Here is a 22,576-nt window from a genome sequence, read left to right as displayed (position 1 = left end):
GGTTAAGCAATCCTGAATGCTTGCCGACACTTTGACACATTTAGATTCCTCGACGCATGTATTAATACTAAATTAATTGAAAATATTCACTATGGTTGACTGCATATGCAGGGATCAGTGTGCGGGAAAGATGTGGCGAGGGAAGAAAGAGAAATGAAACCTCACTTTGTGTCTATGTAGGCAACCGCTGTCACACAGAGTTCACCAGCGGTTTCAACTTCTGACACTTGGCCAAGGCGTCTCATAATTTCATGCCTCTCTTGTGTTCACAGCAGTTCAGAGCTCAGCTGCACAATTAAGTTATGGATGCTATTTCCAAGAAGCATAGTTCATTTATCGCATCATCATTTCTCTTCATAAACCAATCCCGCTCTTATTTTCAGTGGCAGGAATATACCATTACTGCATTTGCATGACAATCACAAAGATAAACAGCTGACAACAAGGACAACAAACTGTGAGATTGCAAATGGATCGTCAGATATGATTAATTTTCACATGAATCACAGTCAAACATGGGGGATGTCTGAACTTTATGAACAAAGACTGGAAAAAAGGGCCACCTGCTGTATCACAGACGCCAGCTTAAACTTCACAGATTAAAGTTCTCATTACAGAGGATTTAGAGAGCAACTGAACAATCAAACAAATATATAAAAGCTTTTCCTCACTTATAACAAAAAGCCTAAAACAAATATATGCTTTTTCAATATTACAAAATAAATGGTTGTCTTCTCTTGGGTGTGTGATGTTATGATCTGTTATGCCTGGTTAATAATTTCCATTTGCAGATAATCACCTCAGTCACTGCAGACTTGCCAGGTGGTCCTGCAGCTTGACTTGTTGACTTGTGTCTGAAATACAGCCAAAGACACTGAGGCAGCTGCTCCCATGTCACTGTGATGAATCTACATGTATATGGCAGCAAAGAAATGTTGGTGGAAAACACATTTCTTGGATTTTTTGCTGTTTTCATATTGTATTAATGTACAAAGGCCTACAGGGACAGATTCTGCTCTTCATTGATTTTTATATTAAAAGATTTGTCATTGCAAAAGTCTTAAACCATCCACCACAAATGCAAAAGAGGCACTACAAGAGCATAAAGAGCTCAGTAAATGATGAAAGACATTACAGTTTGGAAGGGTGAGGGGTAAGTGTTGGAGATTTTTTGGAAATTGTAAAAGAAAATCAACAATATAACAATTTTTGTTTTTGTTTTTTTTGTTCTTGTTGTTAGTTTAGCCTGTGCTCCTTTTGTGTGTGTGTGTGCTTGTTTTCCACAGCGTGTGTACCCTCAGTTTGGCATTATGCATTGTGTTGCCCAACAACAGATGGCGTCTCCATGTGCTTCCTGTGCCCTGTGCCGTATGTTTCCCCTCATCGTGTTCCTCTGCAGGTTCCTGAGCCTTTACAAAAAAAAGGAATTTCACAATATTTCCTATCCACATCTTTGTCATTGTGGGGGTTTCGGCATTAAGGGGGGACAATTTTAAAACACTCACACTCGTTTTGTGACAGTGGGAAGTTAGTGTTGTAACAACAGAACAAGACTTTTCTGGAAGTGATCTCGTTCTTTCGACCTTTGTCTCATCTTCTCCCTTGCAGTCAGTCTTCAGGTTGACACTTTTCCGTCCCTGTCTGAGTTCCAGTTGTAAGGAAAACAGAAGTCTACAAAGCAAGGAGAAAGTTTCACTCCTATAACTTAATCCACTGAAAGCTGTTTTCCTAGTTTAAATTCAGTTATACATTTAGCCATTATTGGATGACTTCATTTTCACAAATCTCTTCAAACTTGAGTTTTCTTTACATTTCCCTTGAGGCTGAATCCATTGTTCCATTAAAAGGAAGCATAATGCATAATTCTGCATAGCATTTGCATAAATATTTGGTATCTTCAACATCCAATCCAATCCAAATGGAAGAAAATAACTTTCTTTCTGTAGCGTTTATGTACTTTAAGTGAACATCACCTCTGATCTGACTGAAACAGATTTATGTCAGATTGTAGTAGTCAAACAAGTGCCGTTCAGAAAGACATTAAGAGTTGTAAACTGAAGATGTATGAACTGTAAATAATGTTGAATATACTTCCCCAGTAGACACTTACTTGTAGTTGCTGCTTTAATTGACACAGTTTTGTAAGAGATATTGTGATATTCTGCTGAGTGTGTTTAAATAGGACACACTCAGCAGGATAGTGGATAGTGACTGTGTTCCTACTGTGCTTCTCTCTTAATAACAGGCCGAAACTGGTAGTAAGTCTGGTTTCGGGGAGATTCTCTGTTTTCTGCCTTGTGGTAGAAACTGGAGCTGAAGCGTAAAGTCAGCTTCTGCTTTCTGCTGCACACAAAAGAGGAACTGCACAATACACATTATGTTTCTGTTTGTTGAATTATGACTGACCCCTTCAGACATGGAAGTACAGGACGCATGTCCCTGAAACTCTCATTATCACTATCCTACACACACACACACACACACACACACACACACACAACAGGTTGCAGTACAGATTTAATAGACTATCAAGACAATAATGAGTTTAGTGAGGCTTGAAATCTTTAATACAGCATTAAACTTCATTAACCATGGCTTTATCAAAACATCAATACAAACAATGAGTTTAGAAATGGAACGTTTGCAGCAGCGGCGCATTTGTAAGACGTCACACCACCATCTTGTGGTGAGTGCACAGACTGTACACACTTTGCTTCACTCACTATTGTGAGGGGCAGGCTTCAGGTGAAACTAGAGCTTGCTTGCTACTACAATTGACCATTTTAAAATATGGAGAACTTAACTTACCTCATAGAAAACCAGTGAGATGCAAAAGTGACAACACAAAAAAGGATATGAATATGAATCCAGTCATATACTAAATGGGTTAAAGCTTAATTAAATGAAAATATAAATAGATACAGTATAAAACTATGTATATTGGTAATTGGGCGGGCGGCAGCAGCTCAGTTCAGAGGGGGACTCAGCTGGGTTCGAGTTCCGGTGCAGACCAAAAAAGTGGAATGGCAGCTGGAGAGTTGCCAGTATGCCTTCAGGGCACTGCCGAGGTGCCCATGAGCAAGGAACCAAACCCCCAACTGCTAAGATAAAAGTATCTTATCTTATCTTATCTAATCAATGATGTACAATCACAGATGTAAATATAAAATGTAAATCATGAACCGAAACCAAAACCAAAACATTTCATGCAGAAAAGAGGAAGCTGATGGTGAATGATGTGATTAAGAGTTTGTAGGACTACAATCTTGTGTTTTGGTGTAGCAGCACCATGAAGACACGCAGGCCTCTTATGACCTCTAGTGTTTCAGAGCAAGAACTACATGTTTTACAATTTATACTGTATGTTTCTGTACATACACACCGGCCATAATCAACACAACGCAGTTTAACATCTACACTCACCTATGTATTGTAGATTGCATGGTTGTTTTATTCTAGACTAGCATAACATTAACACAACGAAACACACTTGCTGGTTGTGTTTCTCATGTGTGCGTGTTCTCCCTGAGTTCCAATTAAAATTCCAAAGTAGGTTCTTTAAATACACACACACATAGAGGCTGCAGCATTACATCAGCCAAGGATGTATAAAGGTCTTGCAGCACATTGTGATCAAATGGAAATCTTCTTTCTATGCGGCTCATTGAACAACTGAACACACAAACACTTAAATATTGATTTATTTGGTATATAGAATAAATAGTTAATGGGTAGAACAGTTGGAATAGAATAGTTAATGTATTCTGTTTGCCTTGGGATGATATAAGGACTACTTAAGTATATTGAAAGATGTGGTTACAAGTTAGCTTATTCTTAGAAAAGCTATGGGAAAGAATAAAATATAAACACTGGAATTAATGTTGGCAAGTTGTCATTTTACATCTAATTTATCGGCATTTCCACCATTCCTTCCATAGACAAGTATCTCTGATGTCCTGTGTTGCATACACACAAATATACTGTATGAGTGTGTGTGTGTGTGTGTGCATGTGTCTCAGCCCCACTGGGACAGTCAGGGCTGAGTGGGTCGCTGGGTCAGGGAAACCGGCCAATCAGAGACTAGCCTCTCCCTATTTCCTCTCCCCAGCAGCAAACATTCCCTTGCAGTCCAGACTTCAGAAGAATCACACAAATCCTTTACTTGATACTTCAATAGTTCTTTATTTACACGAGCTGTCAGCCAAACTCCAAGTTAGATTTAAAGCTGTTAGAGACATAAAGAGCAAATTCACATAAAGGGAAAAAGAGAGGCATTGTAAACAACTGTAGGCTTGTGTGACCAGGCTGGAAAAAACTTGAAAGATTTGAAACTTTTATAACTTGTGATTTTATAACTTGTATTTTCCAGAAACATACTTTAAAATATAACTGAGGAGGATGTGATTTGTTGCGTTCCCGAGCCAGGTAGCGCAAACAGTCCCCCTCCCGGCCACCAGGGGGCGGACGCCGAGAGTGTAGGATGTTTACACTTCCTGGAGCTCAGAGGTCAAATGCTAACATGACATAAAATCAGCTTAAGCTAAAGTTGAAAGCGAGGGACAGTCACACGGGTGCGTCACGGACGAGGTCAGAGGTCGCAGAGGAGCTTTGGTGAGTTCACTTCCTGGATCTTCTGACTGATTGTTTAAACAGAGAGAAGGAGGCTAACAGTGTGTTTTCACTCGTAGTTTGATGTACAGCATGTGGGGGTGGCTGGTAATATTAGAACGCTTCCTTCCTTCCTTCCTTCCTTCCCTGTCTGCGGGCCTGCAAGTGTGCGTTACACCCACTTCCTCTCAGGACTGAAAAGGAAAATGGAGACAAAACCTTTGACAGATTTGAGTTTTTGCCTTCTCGCCTTCTCGCCTCTCCTTGTCTGTCTTTGGTCTTCAGCCACTTTTCTGCCACTTTGACTGATCTGCAACCCTTCTCCCTCTCTTTCTCTCTCCCTCCATGTCCCATCATGCAGCTAACTGTCCTCCTTCCCCCCTTGATCCTCTTTCCCTTCTTCTCTTCCTCCCCTGCTGTCTTTCTCTCTCAGCGGAGGACAAAGCCGCTCCCATCCACTGGGAACCGAATGGCCTGAATGGAGACGGCTATCACTCCCCTGAACTCCCTCTCCTTTCCTTGGCATCCTCTCTCTCTCTCTCTCTCTCTCGCTCCTCTTCTTTTCCGATTGTTGCTCTTTCCTATTTGTACATATTTAGTTACGCGTTGAACTGAGCAGCCACCCACGGCGTGAGGGTTCTACTCTTGCAGATTGTCCCGTAATCTTGGATTCCTGTTGCGGCCGTTGAGTCCAGTTCAGAGTTAAACTTACCGTGTGTGTCTATAGCTGATCTAAACAAGGAAATGTCATTAACTGTAACAGACAACTAGCCTGCTCTTGTTGCTCTACTTTACTTAAACATTCACTCTCCTTTTAGCTCTGAAAGATCAATAACTAACTTACTCAACTATCTAACTTTAGATTAAGATCTAGTCGGTTAATTTGTGGCCTTAAAACCAAAACAATGAGCTGTAGCAGTAGAAGCTCTGTCGGTTTGATACTCATCTGCGGGTTTATCACAATCACGGTTTTCGTGGTTTGGTCCGGTGTGATGTAAGAAGTTGGAGCGCAGATCAAACAGCGGTGAAGTCTAGTTGATGGTACTAGCAGTTGGCTGCTGCAAACATCCGACTGAAAGCCCTCACGCTGAACACCAGCTTCCAGTCAAGGATGTTTACAGTAGCCCTGACTGCCAACACGGGAGACGGGAGAGGACCTACATCATCTTCATCTGAGGGTCTTGCACCTACAGAGCTGCGGTGGAATTTGGCGTCCGTACTACTCAGGCTGACTTTGGACTCGGGCTGACACGTCCTGCCTGCTTCTCCTCCCGCAGATACCAAAATAACTCGCAGACCTCCACTGGTTGTTTGACAGCCGCAATCCGTCACCGGACCAAAAAGCAAAGGAACCAATGTGAAATCTTCCTGGCTGCTGTCTTTTTGCAAACTTTCAAGTGCTGCGGCCTTTTAATGTAACGTTCCACACAGGACACCAGAAACGTTCCATTATGGGTCCTTTTCCTTCCACATACGTGTCCACATTACAGCCTGTATCCTGTATGTATACAGGCTTCCGGTCGCCATGGCGGCCTGCGGCAGACGCGACGGGTGGTTCGCGACTTTTCACAGCACGGTTAGACGACGTCGCTGTGCTTAAGTTGCGACTTCCCCTTTACTCTCTTTATCGCGACTCTTCTCATTGGTTTTTCACACAGTTGTTTCCTATCAGGTCGCAGGCTCACAAGAACACTTAGGGCCCGGGGTTATTCTTAGCTTGCGACGCTCGCAGAAGATAAGTGAACAGCTGACCTAGGTACTGAGGTCAAAGCACCACACACACACACTCTTAGTACTCACTGCGTTCATGTTGAGCCGTTGGTTTCCCATGTTTTCCTTCCTTTGGCTTTGTCGTCCAGTAAGCATTCTATCGGCATGTGACATTCCACAACCTTAACTCCCACCACACGCACGCACGCACACACACACACACACACACACACATACACACACACCCAGTATTTATCATGTAAACACGGCTCGGCGTTTCTGTTTAGCCATCACACACAGTCCCACAGCTCAGCATACATTCGTACCCACACATACACACACGCACACATCTAATTATTTCTTCACACGCAAATGAATGTGGAGGACTCCCATAGTGGCCTTTGTGACCCCCCACTCCCCCGACCCAGACGCCCACTTCCTGTTTCCCTCTATGTCTCTGCTTTCCTCTCTCTCTCTCTCTCTCTCTCTCTCTCTCTCTCTCTCTCTCTCTCTCTCTCTCTATGCACTCACATAAACTGTAACGTGCCCATCTCTCGTGACATAATCTCTCATAATCCTTGCCGCTGCGTCGTGGGGCCTGATTCCAGTGCTTCAAGGATTGGTATGAGTGTGTGTGAGAGACTGAGTGAACAAGAGATGGCACAATGCATGTGAAAGAGTATGCATGTCTTTGAACGCATGAATGTGCCTTTGTGTGTGTGTGTGTGTGTGTGTGTGTGTGTGTGTGTGGAAAGAAGGACAGCATGTAATCACATGTGTGTCCTGTGTGCAGATAGAGTCAGGAATGCCATTCTCCCCCATTCCTTCCCTTCTCCTCCGCTGATGAAACACTCCGACTGTACGGCTTACTGTAAAACAAAACTCCTCCATTTTGACCCGGCAGTGCGTTTAAAACCGGATTCCATGTTTACATTTCAGTGCCACTCCTGGCTCCATGAATACACCAGATTGGATCTTTTGTGCTATTTTTAAAGCCTGGCACAGATCTCCTATTACAAAGGTTCATCCTACCAGACTTCCATTCACCCAGAGGTCATTTTTTTTGGAGATCCCAGATTCCAAGCGGTTCCCGTTCTTTTGTTGCCGGGGAACACTGACGCTAAGTGCTGTCGCTCCCAGCTCGACTTCAGTTTCCTGACGTGCTTTAACCCGCCAAGGTAACGAGCTACGAGCTATTTGAATGTAGTGTGATTGGAAGGCCGTTATAATGTCATCATTAACGTCTCAAAAGTGAGTTATTTTACTTTTAAATTGCAAAATACCAAATCTGTTCTCATCGTTGAATTTCTGCTTTTTGTCTTCTGGCTTTCTGCCCCATTTGCTTAGTTGAGCAGGAATCTACAGCAAGGAATGCTGGGAAATGGAAATGAACATACTATTACCTCCTAGTTACCATGTTTAGCCGTAGTTACCACTGCCCAGCCTTCGTTAAATAGGTGGCTGCTGTTAAATAGCACGACTTAGAGAAGCCGGTGTCAACCAGAGCTTTTGTAGACAACAACCCCACAAATTCAAATCTTTGAAGCGGCCTATAGGTGCTTTGACCTGAACGTCCTTGTTGTTTGGTCCCATATTCACAGTAAATGACCCTGTAATGGAGACGAGACCATGCCCGTCACATCCTATATGTGGCATATAGTTACATGATCGATTTTCCAAATGTCACAAATGTCAATTTGTGTGTATGGGCTCTCTCTCTCTCTCTCTCGCTCATGCTCTCGCTCTCCCTCTCTCTCTCTGGTCACTTGGGGGAACAAAGCAAACTTTATCAGAACATTGCAATCCCGCATTCCCCAGATTCTTAGCACTTGGCAACCGGCTAACGCACAGAGTGGAGAGGGAGGGTAAGGAGGAAGGGAGGCAAAGGAAAGGCAGAGGGAAGACAAGGAAGGTAGGAGAAATGAGGGAGAACCACGAGCAGGTGTAAGCATGAACTTCTGGCCTTTGTGTCTAAAGAGTTTGAATACAATATGCAGTGTTGCTTAAGAGACTTCACGTTTTGTCCTCAAACTGTGCAGCACGGAAGGAGCACAAATCCCATTGTGACTCCTGTTTGACAATTGATTTGTAACAATTTAGATGCGTGTGTGTGTGGTCTTTTTTTCTACGTTTCTCAATCTGGAAAACTCTTGCATCAATTCTCATATTTACAACCAAAACATCGCACAGTCCCGTTTAGATCGCAGTCAAGTTGTAGTCAAGCGTCAGGCAGGAGGGAAGATTAATCCTGCATAAAGCTCCTCACACATGATGACTGGTGAGAATAGGATACACTCCCCCCCTGGTGCCTCGCTCAGCAGGAGGAGCTGCAGGCGTCATCAAGATCAGCCCGTCCTCGCTTCCCTTCCGTTTCCGTTTCTAACAACCCTTCCGAACCAAATTCCATTGAACTCCGGAACGGTGATAGGCTCTCGTACCGTGGCACGGCGTGTTAACATCTACCAACATTAAGTGTATTCATTCTGAGACATGTAGGTGCTGGGGGTTCTGTACAGTGTGCTGATGGTTAAATGTTCAAAGTTGACTTGAGAACAGCTCGGGTTTGTCCTGTTCTCCTTTTGTGTGCTCCAAATGTCAAACCAGAATGCAGTTGGAAAAACTGCTGGCTGCTTAGAGAGGCTTATCAGAGAGAGAGAGAGGTTGAGAGAGAGAGTGTGTGTACCTGGTGGTGCATTACTTAAGGGCACATTTCACTCTGGCCTCCTTCCAATTTCGCACAAGCGGCTCTTATTTCGATGATATCTCAATTTTCTGACGCGGTTTGGTGCCAAAATGCAGGTGGCATTCGAGGGCGGCATTCACACACTTTGCATGGCTTTAGACTGGAAACGTTGCTTTGTGTTAAATGCTCCGTATATCCACTGTGTGTGTCCCATTGTGCACGCAGCCTGTTTGACCGAAGACAAGGAGGGCCCTCTTAGCCGACGTAATTACAAGTTTATAGGATTTCTAGCGATTACATATGTTGTAAAGGAGAATGGAGTGTGAATGGAAACACAAATGAGGGGAAAAAATAGAGGATAGACTTTTAGCAGAAGATCCAACGTCGCCATTGGGGGAAAACGTGGTCTTAAAAGTTTGTAAAACACCAACATCATGTCACGTAACACACCGAGATGACGCACCGAGATGAGGTATTTACAAATTACACACACAAAAACTGTGTGTGTGTGTGTGTTCTCAAGAGGCACTTACTTCTCTACATCGCAAACGCACCGACACAATGCGAGAGCCAGATTAAACACCGTTAAAGCGCTCTGTATATCAAGGACTGTGGCACTTCAGATGACCTCCAGCTCAGTCATGTGCCAAAGTGAACCTTTTGAAGTGTGACAGGATTTCTTGTGTTTCATTCCCAGGGCACCAAAAGGATAATTTATTCACTTGGTTTACGATTCTTTGTTGGTTTTAAATCTTGAAAGTGACCCTGAGAGTCTTGATTTGCTGAATGATGGCTCATTCTTTACGCTTTGCTCTCTTTGTTGCCGCGGCGTTTGTGCTCGACGCTCTCCGGACGGATCTCTTGTTAATCATTGCAGTCCGTTCTGGAATATTGGGTTCAGCGGAGTCTCGGTTCATGAAGCACACACACTCTAGTGGCCGGAACTGCTCGTGCTAACTACCCAGTTAATGTTAATTCCAAAGAAAGTGTGAATGTAAACCACTTCACTTACCGCCCGTACAGTTACATACGTGCTACTTCGCCGAGCGGACTGAGGAGGAGCGACTTCGAGAAGGAACATGAGGATGCTATTCTTATCAGACCAACCCAACACACACTCTTAGTCTCCTAATCAAAGCATTCCTGCAGAAATCACAAACACCAAACAACCAATGGTAAACTCCCCCCTAACACACACACACACACACACACACCATTGCTACAGTCACATCGTCTTACATATGCATGCACATACACTCACAGGTTCAGCCTGTCAAGAGGTCATTTGTGTATGTGTCGTCACGGGTTACTGAGCACTTAACTCTCTAATGGTTCTTCACTCCAACTCTTCCTTTTCTATCTTGGTCGGGTCTAATTGGTGACTCAGTAGCTGGATTCATCTCCTGCTGGTTACTGGTCAGCTTAGTGGGTTTTAGATTTGCAGGTTTCTTGCGTAAAACCCTTTTAAACATTTGTAAAAGTCTTGGTAAATCTCCTTTCATCGCTTGCCTGGAAAATTTAAATTTTTAGTTGAGATCAGTCTGAGAGAACTACCATCAGTGATCTGTGAGAATCATGTAACAGCTGTGAGAAGACTTCAGAACAGTAAAGATAGATGTATTGTTGAAGAAAGTCGGTAACTACATAGAAAGAGGAAATCAGTAAGTGGAAACGAAGGGTCCAGCTTTAGAAAAGAACACAACTGAGAGCAGCAACTCTTCCTCTTTTTTAGCTGTATTCAGATCTAAACACAGCCGTATTTCTTACACGTTGCCATCCAGCAGCAGCTAACTGTAATGTGAAAGAAAGCAGGTTAAAGCTACTAAAACAACACTACCAATTTCACCTGTAATAAGATCTGATCTTGACTTTACAGTTCAAACTTCTAACCTCAACACTTGTCGGTGGCCGCGACCTCTTCGTCAGTGAGTTTCTCCTAAGTTTCCGTTCTTTATCTGATAGATTAAATCCTGCCTATTCCTTAACCCCCTCGCTTCCTTCTCCTCCTCCCCCCTCTGACCACTTGACCTTCTATATTGCTCTCTGCCGGTGGTTTAACGGACTGGCGGATATTCCAATCACAGTCTTGAATACTAACAGAGCCTGCTGGCCCGTCACGCCAGAAATTATTAACACTGTTGGCGCCTAGAGGACAAGATGGCGGGTTAATGTTCCTCGACACCTCCGGGTGTGAAAAAAGAGTCTTACAAACAATTTTTCCATTAACAGCAATCTTGAAATTGTTTTGGGATGTTTGTCATTACTTGGATTATTAACATGAATAACCTTATATGCTTGTCAGGCAGTAAATCTGAAACACTTCCTAAAGACATTGATGAATCTGTACTCAAAGTTTTTCAATCCTATCATTAATTGAATTTGTAATAAAACATCAATTCTGTATTCTTCTATTCATCTTAATTAATTCCTCATTACTGTATTTATTGGTTTCATTTCCACATTCCAGCTCCCAGCCCGAGTGCATTACGGGACAGACTGAGAACTCAGGAAGTGGCTCCCGTAACTATAGCAACCCTGTGGTCGGCCCCCACAGAGGCCGGAGACCCCTCCTCAAACACAAAGGGCCCGGAGGCCTGGATCAACACAAACAACCCAAATACACGCAAACACACACACACATGCACGCAAACACACACACACACACACACACACACACAAGGAAATAAACACTCAACTGGGTTCAACTATCTAAAGCACTTCCTGTTCTATAGAGCATTTACAGCACACAACATTAAGTGTTGTAAATCACTTAGACACACCGGTGGACTGCAGCTGAGAGTTAAAGGACGATTACAAAGTTTTTGGACTCTCCGGTTAACCAGCTTACTGTTTAATGGAGGACACAAACATTCAGTCAGCTGTCCTTGGTGGATCATTGGCTCTGTGTGTGCGACCATGTTGAGTAATATTAATGAAAACCAACACCTCTCACACAAAAGCTGAAGGTTATGTGGAGTTGCTAGAATACTCAACTTAACTGGAAATAGTTAAAGTTAAACGTGCACCAGCCAACATTTCAGGGGCGATCCAGCTGGAACACCTGGATCATTTTGGTGTCCGTATCACTGATCAGGTATGTTAACAACCGGGCGAAGCTCCCAACTTTAAGGATTTGAACATCAGCTCCGTATTAGAGCGCCCGTCTTGTCCGGTTGGGCTAATACTTACGTTCCTCACTGTGAATGGCTCTCTCCTCTCCCACAGAATCATTGTGCCTGGGAACCAAACTGACCATCGTCCCGGGGGAGGAAAGAGATGGATGAATGAGCAGGGTCACATTCAGTATGCAACCAGCTACAGATTACTGATTTGCTACGTAAGATTCCACTCAGAATTCCACTACTCAATGACCTACGGGTAAATGAAGACATGGTTGAACTATGACCTCTGGCGACTATCTGCAAGCATAAAAAGCCCCGACGTATACAAGCGTAACTGTTATAAGTGCAGTCGCTATGATTTTACTCTAAACAGCCAAACTTAAATCACAACACAGCTTACTGATGTCTATTAACTCAGCATAAAAAATCTATTATCAGTAACCAACAAAACGTGTGTAAATCTATACTTCTCTATGGTCAAAACAAGCAAAAGGCGTTTCCCTTTCCCTTTAACTAACAAACAAAAATCCTTTATTACTTAATTTGCGTGATTCAACTAAACTAGCTATTTCTGTAACTTAAATTGTTATTAATTATTTACAGGGCAGAAAACACAAATTCACAATTTAAGAAAACAAATCTTATGGTTCTGTGTCTGTACACCTCTTCTTCTTGATCAATGACATCATCAAATTTTAATCTTTGTAAAACATTTGAAGTTAGTTCATTTTTATCTCTTTTTAAAGTTGACAATACAAACTCCATTCAGAAATCTATTGATTTAAGCTTCATTGTCCTTCCTTAAGTTGTTTACCACTTGAAGTCCAATTAAACGGCATTCTACGATGTAAAATCGTCTTATAAACAATATATGAGCCTCAAATGTTGTCAATCAAATCTTAGCTGGTCGTCACAGCACACTCGAATGAACTTTGACGGCAAAAAGATGGGAGAAAAAAAATTCCACTTCATTAAAAGTTACGTTTTTTGCAAACAAGTGTAACACTGGCTATGGTATATATGCCGAATTAAAGAATTGTATTTCTTAAATGAGGATATTGTCTTTATAAAATCATTTGCAAACGTAGAATATTTTGTCGAAACTGCTAATATTCGCGTTTATATTTCCTATTGGAGCTTTGGCGTCACAGAGTCCAGACATGTTGGAAGCTTTCCGGTAAGGGACGACAAACTCACCCTGAGCGTTCCCCTGCAAAGTGAAACGGACGGCGGTCGCTTCTGCTGCTCTTCATCGTTCACGGGTGTTTTAAATCGCAGCTATCGTCCCTGGAGACATTTTTACAAGTCGTAGGACAAAAAGACATTCTAGCAGAGGTCGTGTGTGGGTCAGAAAACAAATGTAGTCTTCACTGTCGGCGCTGGTCAACTGTCCTCCACGACTCGCAGCAGGCTTGGGGATGAACTTGGTGATGGAAAACACTTTTTTAAACGCTAATGTGCTACACTTTTAATTTCTTCTCGTCTAAGGTCTTATCCTGCTGTCAGAGACAATGTCCCGGCTGAGACTGTCCTCTGTCAACTCTAGAGGTTTTTGTAGGAAGGAAACCAGACAGGGGTCCGTCCCCTTTTCGCTGGCCGGTATATTACACTTAGCTACACAAGCGTTAGCCTCAGCAACTATCTGCTTCCTGTTTCTTTTCAGAATAAGGCAACATTAATAAAAGTACTTATGAAATATGAACAGTCATTAGATAATTTGAGAAAATCTACCGAAACGCCAATCATTGATAATTGTCTGCGATTTATTTTTTTTATTTGAAGTAGGTACTTGTTTGAACGGTGAAATTGATTGTTTTATTGTGAAGGGAAATCACGCTACTTCCTGAAATTTTTTCCTACCTATTTTCTGGCTTGATGTAGCTTTCCATTCTGGCCAATTGCCAGAAAGCTGGAGGACAGTGGAACCAGATCTCACCTTGCAGACTCAGGGGCAGGTGTATTTTACACACACATACACACACATACACGCGCGCACACACAAACACACACACACACACACACACACACACACACACACAATTATAAATTCATATAACCCTATTCTTTCGTAACTCTATTCTCAACCCAAACCTAGTGACATGGGTGATTAACTTTTTATACATGACACCCACGCACACAAAAAACACACACCTCAGTATTTGCCAACCCTAATTATTGCTTTGTTTGGACACAAACAAATCAGAAAAACAGGGCCTGAAACAGTCAGATGGTGACCAACACTGTGCACAGCTAAAAAAAGGATAGCATGGCCAACATCTCACTTTGTATGGATGTTGGCCCGTGGCAGCAACGACCTCCAAATCTTCCATGCTGCTGGCTGCTGGGAGGTCAGATGTATGCCGATGTCCTTTTGATTCTGCAAAGATCAGCTGAGAACGCTTCAATTGCACATTCCTTTTATGTTCAGTTTCTCCAGTTTTGCATGGCTTGCAGTGTTGGTGATTCAAGAGACACACACACACACACACACACACACACACACACACACACACACACACACACACACACACACTATTGACTGCATTGGTGTAAAACTGTAGACTAAAGGCAGAATCCATAGATACAGAACTGTAACCTTGAAGCATCTTTCCTAAAGCACTGTGAGGTGCTGCATGAGGGATGTCTATATTTTTAGAGTGGACCTTTCATTCAAAACTGAGTCACGATGCTTTGTAATATTTACATGTGAATAGAACCTGGGGGTAAAGTAAGGACGGATATACACCAGAATCAAATGCCTGCTGTATTTAACATTGAGACCAGTTTGAGCTTTCAGATAGAAAGGTTTTATCCTGGATCCATGTGCTGTCCTAATCCTGAACCAGCTCATTCAGAGTCAAGTAAATATCCTCACACCATGCCAGCTACCAGTAAGTACACACACACACACACACACACACACACACACACACACACACAACTGTACCTTTTCTCCTTAATTCAACCTGCAGTGGCATACAGTACATGTACAATTTACAATTTGTCGGGGTCATTGTCTGTTTGCCTTTCCCCCGCCCTCATTATTACTTTGTTTAGGACACAAAACTGAGCAGAAACCTGCTGGTATCAGGATCTGAAGGCAGATGTTTATACTCAAAGCACTCTGAGGTTTCAAGGATAAGGTCAGCAAATCTGTACTCACAGCCAGAGGGATATAATGTACAGAGGATATCCCTCTTATAGGTTACATTAGGCAAAGCTTACAGATGAAATAAATAAAATTATCTTCTCATCATGGCCTTGTTTAACTTAAAACTTCCACATATGATAATATTAGTTAATTGTTCCAAATAACACAAATCGCATAATGCAATCAGTGCACTTCTGTACACAGACCTCATGAGCAAATGAGCCGTGCCTTCCTTAAACAAAGCCTTTACATTACCAGACATCATCTGATCCTCAACAGTAGCGTGGAAAGAACTTAATTATTTTTTCTGACTATAGGTTCATGAATAAAGTCTCAAATGACACTCCAAAATGAAAATCCAGAACAACTTAGATGATTTTTTTAATTCCTGGAGAAGATAGTTAATGCCATGTGTTTTGTAAACATAAAAATGCATGCTATGCTGTGTAAAGGTAAAAGAAGAGAGGTGAGATTTCACTACACAAACTTTCATTTTGATCTGTTTAAAATGATTAAATCAATGGCAGTGTTCACCTTTTCCAAAGTCAAATTCAAGCATTTCTGTTGCATTTATGTTCATTGACGCATCTAGTACTCAAACAGCATTCGCCACAGATTTGATACAAACACATCTCTGTGTCACAATTCCGAAGGCTTTTCACTCTTCCCTTTTGAGCTACACTTTGAAAATAAAAGGGCACGGGGTTCGAACTCACAACATTAAGCTCATTGTACCAGAATTCTACAGCCTGGTGAGCCAATTGTCAGCTGATGTGATTTGTGATCCTCGTAGTTTTGAACACGTCAAAGAGTTGAATGACCCCACAGCCTTGTTTTGAACTCACAACCCTGTGATCATGAAACAACAGCTGCACAGGGAAGTTATTTAATAGGAAAACATTTATTGTTTAAGAAGCAGAATTCCAATACAATCTCAAGTAATCACTAGTCAAACTAATAAATCACACAAAACGTATCCATGTGATTTGTATTTCACACACATGATTGTGTAAGACAGAGATAGAACCCAGCTGTTTATGGGTTTTTTTTTACATTTGCAAGTAAGTGTGTGTGTGTGTGTGTGTGTGTGTGTGTGTGTGTGTGTGTGTGTGTGTGTGTGTGTGTGTGTGTGTGTGTGTGTGTGTGTGTGTGTGTGTGTGTGTGTGTGTGTGTGTGTGTGTGTGTGTGTGTGTGTGTGTGTGTGTAAGCTGTACAGGTCCTGTTGTCACTCAGTGGGGGTTGTCAATGCTCTGGGTAACGTGTTCACCGGTTTGCACGCCATAGTGCAATGTGTCTGTCTGGGCTGCAGCCCAGACCATTTGGTTGCTGGAGAAACGAGCAGCCCAGTGGCCGTGAGGGTCCACTGTCACAACCCCACCCAGCCCCTGAACTCTAGTCTTCATGTAGGCCAGGGCCAAGTCACTAGCTGCCTCGACTGACTGACCTGAAACAGAACAAACAAGGACATAAGAGATGAGGATTTGATCATGAGCTCCATTCAGAGAACAGCAGTCAGTTTAATTATGCTGGTTAAATGGTTTAACAATCAGTCAATTCCTAGTTAAGTTTGTTTTTGTGCATGCAGTTGATTACTTAATTCTGATTACTACTTACTTAAAGACGAGTGTGTGTTACCTTGTTCCATGTGAAACAGGATGAGTTTGGCCAGAGTAACCTTCATAATGGCTTCTCCATGGCCTGTAGTTGACACTGCTCCCACATTGTTGTCAGCATAGCCCCCAGACCCTGAAACACACACACAAGCACACACACAATAATCAATTTATTGTTGTTGATGTTTCATTTTTTAATCTGTTCATATCATATCAAATAAGTCCAACTGACTAACAAATGATCTTTGACTGCATCCATGTGAAAAGAAAAAAAGCTGACGTTCACTGAAAATAAGACTCAAAGTTCAATGTCCCACTAGCAGCCCCTAGAGGCTGTCAATGTAATTACACTTTACTCAAAGCTTTACTAGTAATGGGGCTAAAAGGTGAACGTTGGCCCTGCGGATTAAGATACATAAAAAGTCAATTGGCCCTGAACATCTGCTGGGGAGCATGAATGTGCTCAGCAACCTGCAAAATAAGTTTATTAGATATCTTGCATGCAGTGTGGGCGATTGGAGCTGGTGGTCACACTGAAGAAAGGGTCAGAGTCTCAAAAAGAAAAGGTCTATCAGGATTCATCCTCTGGAGAACTTGAATACAATACATTTAATTTAATCAAGCAAATACAATGTAGCAGACGGGAAAACTGGCCGGGTGAAGTTGCAATCACACATCAACTCCACTAGATGGCAGACTTTTATCTACTATAATTCTATTTTGCATCATACTGTAGCAGGGAATAACAAACTACTGAGCTGATCTTGGCTGTATTTAACAATAAACATCACACTGTTCCATTATATCTATGTATGTCACAGTTTGTCCTCTTAATTGCAATCATGATCGTTTCACTTTGAGCCGACATTTCAAGTTTTGACCTTATTGGTTGTGTTGAATCTACTTCAGGCAGAAAGTCTGTTTTGGAAATTTCAGAGCTGTTTCACACATGAAGGCTGCTGACTCATGACAGTCTAATCCCTCACTGATAAAGACGGATTAAACAGCAGTGACAAGTAAAGTGCGCCTTCTCAAATAACAGTTTGGTCAACAAGTCTGTGCAAAATCGCAGTCGTTCACCATTGACACAATAATAACGACACAGTTTGACAGTTTGTCTGGCATTCGTCAAAGCTACAGAACTCTATTAATCATTAACCAAGCAGGCTTTGTCTTCAATTTAAACTGGTCAAACTTCTGTCAAAATCCAAACCGGCACACCTTTATTAATAATTTTTAATTTATTATCAACTTCACCTGCTGAATACACTAACACTGCTTGAAAGTTGATTGTGTTGATAAGGTAAGGCCAATTTGTTCAATCAGCTAATGTCTACAACTGCATTAAGTGTGTCTGATACAACCACAAAGTCATAGAGTGTCTTCAACAGTGCCCTGCACATCATATTCCACCATTAGAAATTGAATAGTTACATTAAAAAACTGCTGAATTACATTTGAGGGCGACAAACTACATAATCAAGACAAATGGAAGCTCTTGTAATTCATAACTTAACTATTTTTTATAGAAAGGTACAAATCACTGACCAATTATGGGAGTGTCACCCACACGTCCCTCCATCTGGTTTAGTATCCCACCAGTTGAGGTTGCACAGGCTACATTGCCGTCCTTATCGACTGCTACTGCCCCAACAGTGCCCATCTTCCCCCTGCAGAAACACACATATGTAACGTTACATTCATGCCAAAATATCTTTTCACGTTTCCTGAAGACTTTGACCAATTGTCACATGCCAGAGTTTATATTGTGTATTTTATCGTCCTGTCCATATGTTTTGTTTTTATTTTCCTTGGTAAAACAAAATCCTACAATGTTTCAAATAACATTCTGTCTCACATTTGACACTCCACAGGGTTGGCGCCAGGTGCCAGGTTCTGTTTCCAGCGCATGCGGGCATAATCTGTGATGAGAGACTCTTCAGGTACCTCAGGGACACCCATGGCCCGGGCAAACTGACTGGCACCCTCTGCAGTCAGAAACGCATGACTCGTCTGAAACAGAGATCAAGGTAACAAAGTGATGCAATTATCAACCTGTGAAAACGTCTATAGCTAATGATATTTGTTCTTGGAATGCACAGGCTGTGTTTGGAGATCAAAGTGCAAAGATTGATCGCAGCCATAAAGATGTTCCATCAAGATATTTCAAGTCATTAAGTCGTTGACACACATGTACTTATGGCTGCACTTTAGCTCACATACAGCTTTAACCCAGGTAAGGTTATTTATTTGCTTCATAGTTACTTAGTCTCTGCTGTTAGTTAGATGATATCATTGCTGTATGATTGTTAGATGACAGTAACCCAAGTAACCTTTTCATCTACATATTGTGCACAAAAGTTATGACAGCATCAGCATGCAGCTAACAGGGGTTAATTTTAAATCATTCATTCATTCTTCTTCTTCTTCTTCTTCATTTTTCTTAAAAACTTTTTGCCCAAGTGTACCTTGTCCATCACCAGTCTTGCCAGCTGGGTAGGGTTTGCTATGCGACGTACAGCAGAAACAGCACCACTACCCAATGTCTTCCCTTCCATCACTATGGCATCCATCTCAATCTCTCCTTTGACATTCAGCACTGACCCACATCCTGAAATATGGAGTGACATTGGGGGGACAGTAAGGATTGGGGGATAGGTTGCGTCTTCATGAGTGTTTTTTGTTTTCAGTACCTGCGTTGTATAAAGGGTTATTCTCCAGCTGGGTTACAACCTCCACCACAGCGTCCATGGCACTGCCTCCTTCCTGGAGGACAGTGTACCCACCCCTGGTGGCTGCACGCACCCCTGAACTGCACACCTTAGCCTGCTCCTTAGGTATACAACCTGCTCCTGCATGGACCACCACTACAGGCAGCATGATGGTTGACAGGAAACAAACTGAATCAAGCCACAAAACAAAATACTCGGTTAAGGACGCTTCCAGCATGTCCAGCATTTTGCTCCCGGCATTCCCTTGCACAACCTATTAAACGAAAACACAGCAGAGACCTACAGGTTCATTGATGCAATGTTTGCTGATATTCCAACCTTTATAACCAAACAATATCATTCATATAATAACTATTCTTTCTATACATTTATGCGCTATGTTGTCTGGCATCCATCAACACATTATTTCTGTTAGACCAGGGGTGTCAAACTCATTTTCGTTCGGGGCTACATTCAACCCAATTTAGATTCAAGTGGGTCGGATTAGTAAAATCATAGCATATAAATGGGTGTAAATTGATAATTTTTCCCTTTGTTTTAGTGCAAAGAAGTACAGGTTCATATTGCAGATGTTTACTTATATACTATCTTTTTACAAAACATATTATGAAAAACCTGAACTTTCTTAAGTCAGTGGTTCCCAAACCTTTTCTGCAGGGAAAAAAACAACAAAACAACTTGTATGATTTAAAATGTACGTACATTTTCCCATCTGTGTAGAAATGTGCAATGAACTGACTCACTATATCCAAAAAACTCTGTTTAACTCTGCCTGGACAGTTACAATCTGATTTCACTGACAACAATACAGGAGAGAAATAATAATAATAAATAATAATGAGATGAGAGAGAGAAATTATAATAAATAAGAGAAGTAAAAGGCACAATATTCGAAGACATTTCCAGAACAAACAACCAGCATATACTGAAAAGTACAAAGCAGGAAATGCAAATAAAAGAGCGATGTGGCTACTGCTGTGAAAAGCTGGGGAGAGCAAATCCATCAAGTACGTCGATTTGAGAAGATCGTAAGGCACGGAAAGCCGCTCACAGACGGAAAAAATCACCTTCCTTCCTTCCTTCCACCTGTCCTCGGAAAATCACCTTCGTTCAACGCTGATCTGATGTTGGTGTGGAAACACTGCATGTCGTCACATCGCGGAGCGCAAAATCGACATGCATTGTGGGAAATGAAGTTTATGAACAATTTATGCTCAAAAGCTCTTTGTTCTCTTTGCTCACATAAAATGACTTGGCGGGCCGGATTTGGCCCGAGGGCTGTGAGTTTGACACCTGTGTGTTAGACTGTCTGCAAATTGACATTTAAAATATATGGTACTGTTATTTAACTATATCAGGGTCAATGACAAATAACGCCTCTAAAATAGATTTGATGCATTGAAATGCTGGATTGACACATCTACAGGTTAAAATGAGTAAATCTGCTTGTTAATCTGTGCATACCGAGTTACAGACTACACCAGTTACCCAACCTTGATGTTACTACGCTCGATATATGAACAAAATAACCGATTTTTTATGTCTTACCAAAGTCTCAGCGGGAATCAGTGAAATTAGTTTGATGTTCGACAGATATTCGCATCCACAGTCATTATTCAGCGGCGTCTGCTAACAGGTTCACCCCGTCGAGGCAGCAGGAGGACCGGCTGTTTATTTCCCCCCAGCGTCTGGTTAAGGGACCATCACTCAATTACTGACGAAATTTAAAAATATTTTTTTAACATAATACCATGCAACTTGTTCAAGTATTTCTTTAAATGACCACAGTGCACAAGATCGTTTTAATATGAAGTTTCAGTGACTATCGAGTTGCATGATTACAATGGAGAAAACGTTTTCAATTTCGCCAGTAATTGAGTAATAGTCCCTAAACTGCCTCCAGACGATATGGGTAAATCCTCCTACAGGATCTACGAGCTAAATCTGACTTCCTCACCGTCCTCAGGCTGTCTCATTGGGGCAATCCTGCGTGTGGATGCGAATATCTGACGAATATCGATCATCAAACCAATTTCACACCGGCACTTCCGGTAAAGTTGCATCACTTCCAAACTACCTGTTTTCCTCCTCTAGCTTCTCCAAAATAAAATGTCACACCTGGCCTCGTGATTAACACTAAAATCAAATTATGTAATAGTTAAATTCTTCAATATATTGCATAGTATATTTAATTGGAGAAGGTTATAAATATAATAATAATATATAAAAACACAATTTTACCTTGATGTGGATATGATGTGCGTGTATATATATCTAAATATATACAATATAATGTGTAAATATATATAATACACGCACAACACAACGTCCCTCTCTCCCTCATACAAATCGCCAAATGAACCTTTTATAATTTTACATCTCACCATGCCAAACAGGAAGCTCAGACCAAATTGAATATAACTTTATTTCTCTTTCTCTTATTACAGTTATGGTCTTCATTGCTGTCAAGATCTTTAAAATCAGTTCCAATAAGGTTCCTTCAGAATTTGTATTCACCCAATCAGGGTCCCTGGTTAAAAATAGCCTAATGAGGTATTTCCTATATTTAGGCTAATATGACTATATTCTTCTCTTGTATGCATAATTTACACCCTCCCTCCTTCTGTGTGAAAGCCTGCATTTGTATTAACCAGTCATGTAATATTGTGAACCTAATTTATCTCTTAATGTAGGGGTTTTCCATATAACAAATCAATCCCTGAACTTCTCCAATTTCTTGTGCATTTGTTAGTGTGGGCATGTGGTTGGGTTAAAAATGGCACAAGATTTCCGTTAGTGTATTTGGAGACTTTTCAAATAATATTGGGAACCCCTGTAGTAGACTTTGGTCAGTTACAATTACAATATTGCACACACAATGTTGGTCAATGTCACCAATGGGCAAAATGTAGTAAACTACAATCAAATCAATTCAAATGTTCCCCTTGGAGGAGTGT

The 22,576-nt window shown here is 41.7% G+C and overlaps 1 protein-coding gene and 1 long non-coding RNA gene across 4 annotated transcripts; one reads left to right on the top strand and one right to left on the bottom strand.

The window, feature by feature from the left end:
- Window positions 1–4,529: 4,529 nt before the first annotated feature.
- LOC143008978 (uncharacterized) lies at window positions 4,530–12,419 on the top strand. The gene is made up of 3 exons (XR_012964640.1): window positions 4,530–4,611; window positions 11,469–12,095; window positions 12,227–12,419. It is a non-coding gene; the product is annotated as an uncharacterized LOC143008978 (long non-coding RNA).
- A 3,941-nt stretch (window positions 12,420–16,360) lies between these two features.
- On the bottom strand, window positions 16,361–21,637 carry asrgl1 (asparaginase and isoaspartyl peptidase 1). Of its 3 annotated transcripts, none has more exons than XM_076160937.1 (7): window positions 21,168–21,637; window positions 19,581–19,787; window positions 19,356–19,498; window positions 18,746–18,900; window positions 18,436–18,557; window positions 16,910–17,020; window positions 16,361–16,718 (listed from the first exon to the last, which is right to left on the bottom strand). In XM_076160937.1, exons 2-7 carry the CDS (start codon window positions 19,765–19,767, stop codon window positions 16,504–16,506), a joined length of 933 nt encoding a protein of 310 aa, XP_076017052.1. In that variant the 5' UTR covers window positions 19,768–19,787; window positions 21,168–21,637; the 3' UTR covers window positions 16,361–16,503. The 3 variants fall into 3 exon arrangements, with proteins under 3 accessions (XP_076017052.1, XP_076017051.1, XP_076017053.1); XM_076160936.1 differs by lacking the exon at window positions 21,168–21,637 and adding an exon at window positions 20,693–20,777 and having other exon boundaries at window positions 19,581–19,789; XM_076160938.1 differs by lacking the exon at window positions 21,168–21,637 and adding an exon at window positions 20,687–20,765.
- Window positions 21,638–22,576: the final 939 nt, after the last annotated feature.

Source organism: Genypterus blacodes, unplaced genomic scaffold (assembly GCF_046128005.1).
Source record: "Genypterus blacodes isolate CSIRO-AG114 ecotype Tasmania unplaced genomic scaffold, CSIRO-AGI_Gbla_v1 ptg000108l_1, whole genome shotgun sequence".
Classification (NCBI taxonomy): domain Eukaryota; kingdom Metazoa; phylum Chordata; class Actinopteri; order Ophidiiformes; family Ophidiidae; genus Genypterus; species Genypterus blacodes.
The sequence above is the reverse complement of the archived record's forward strand: the minus strand, read 5'-3'. Positions and strand labels throughout refer to the sequence as shown.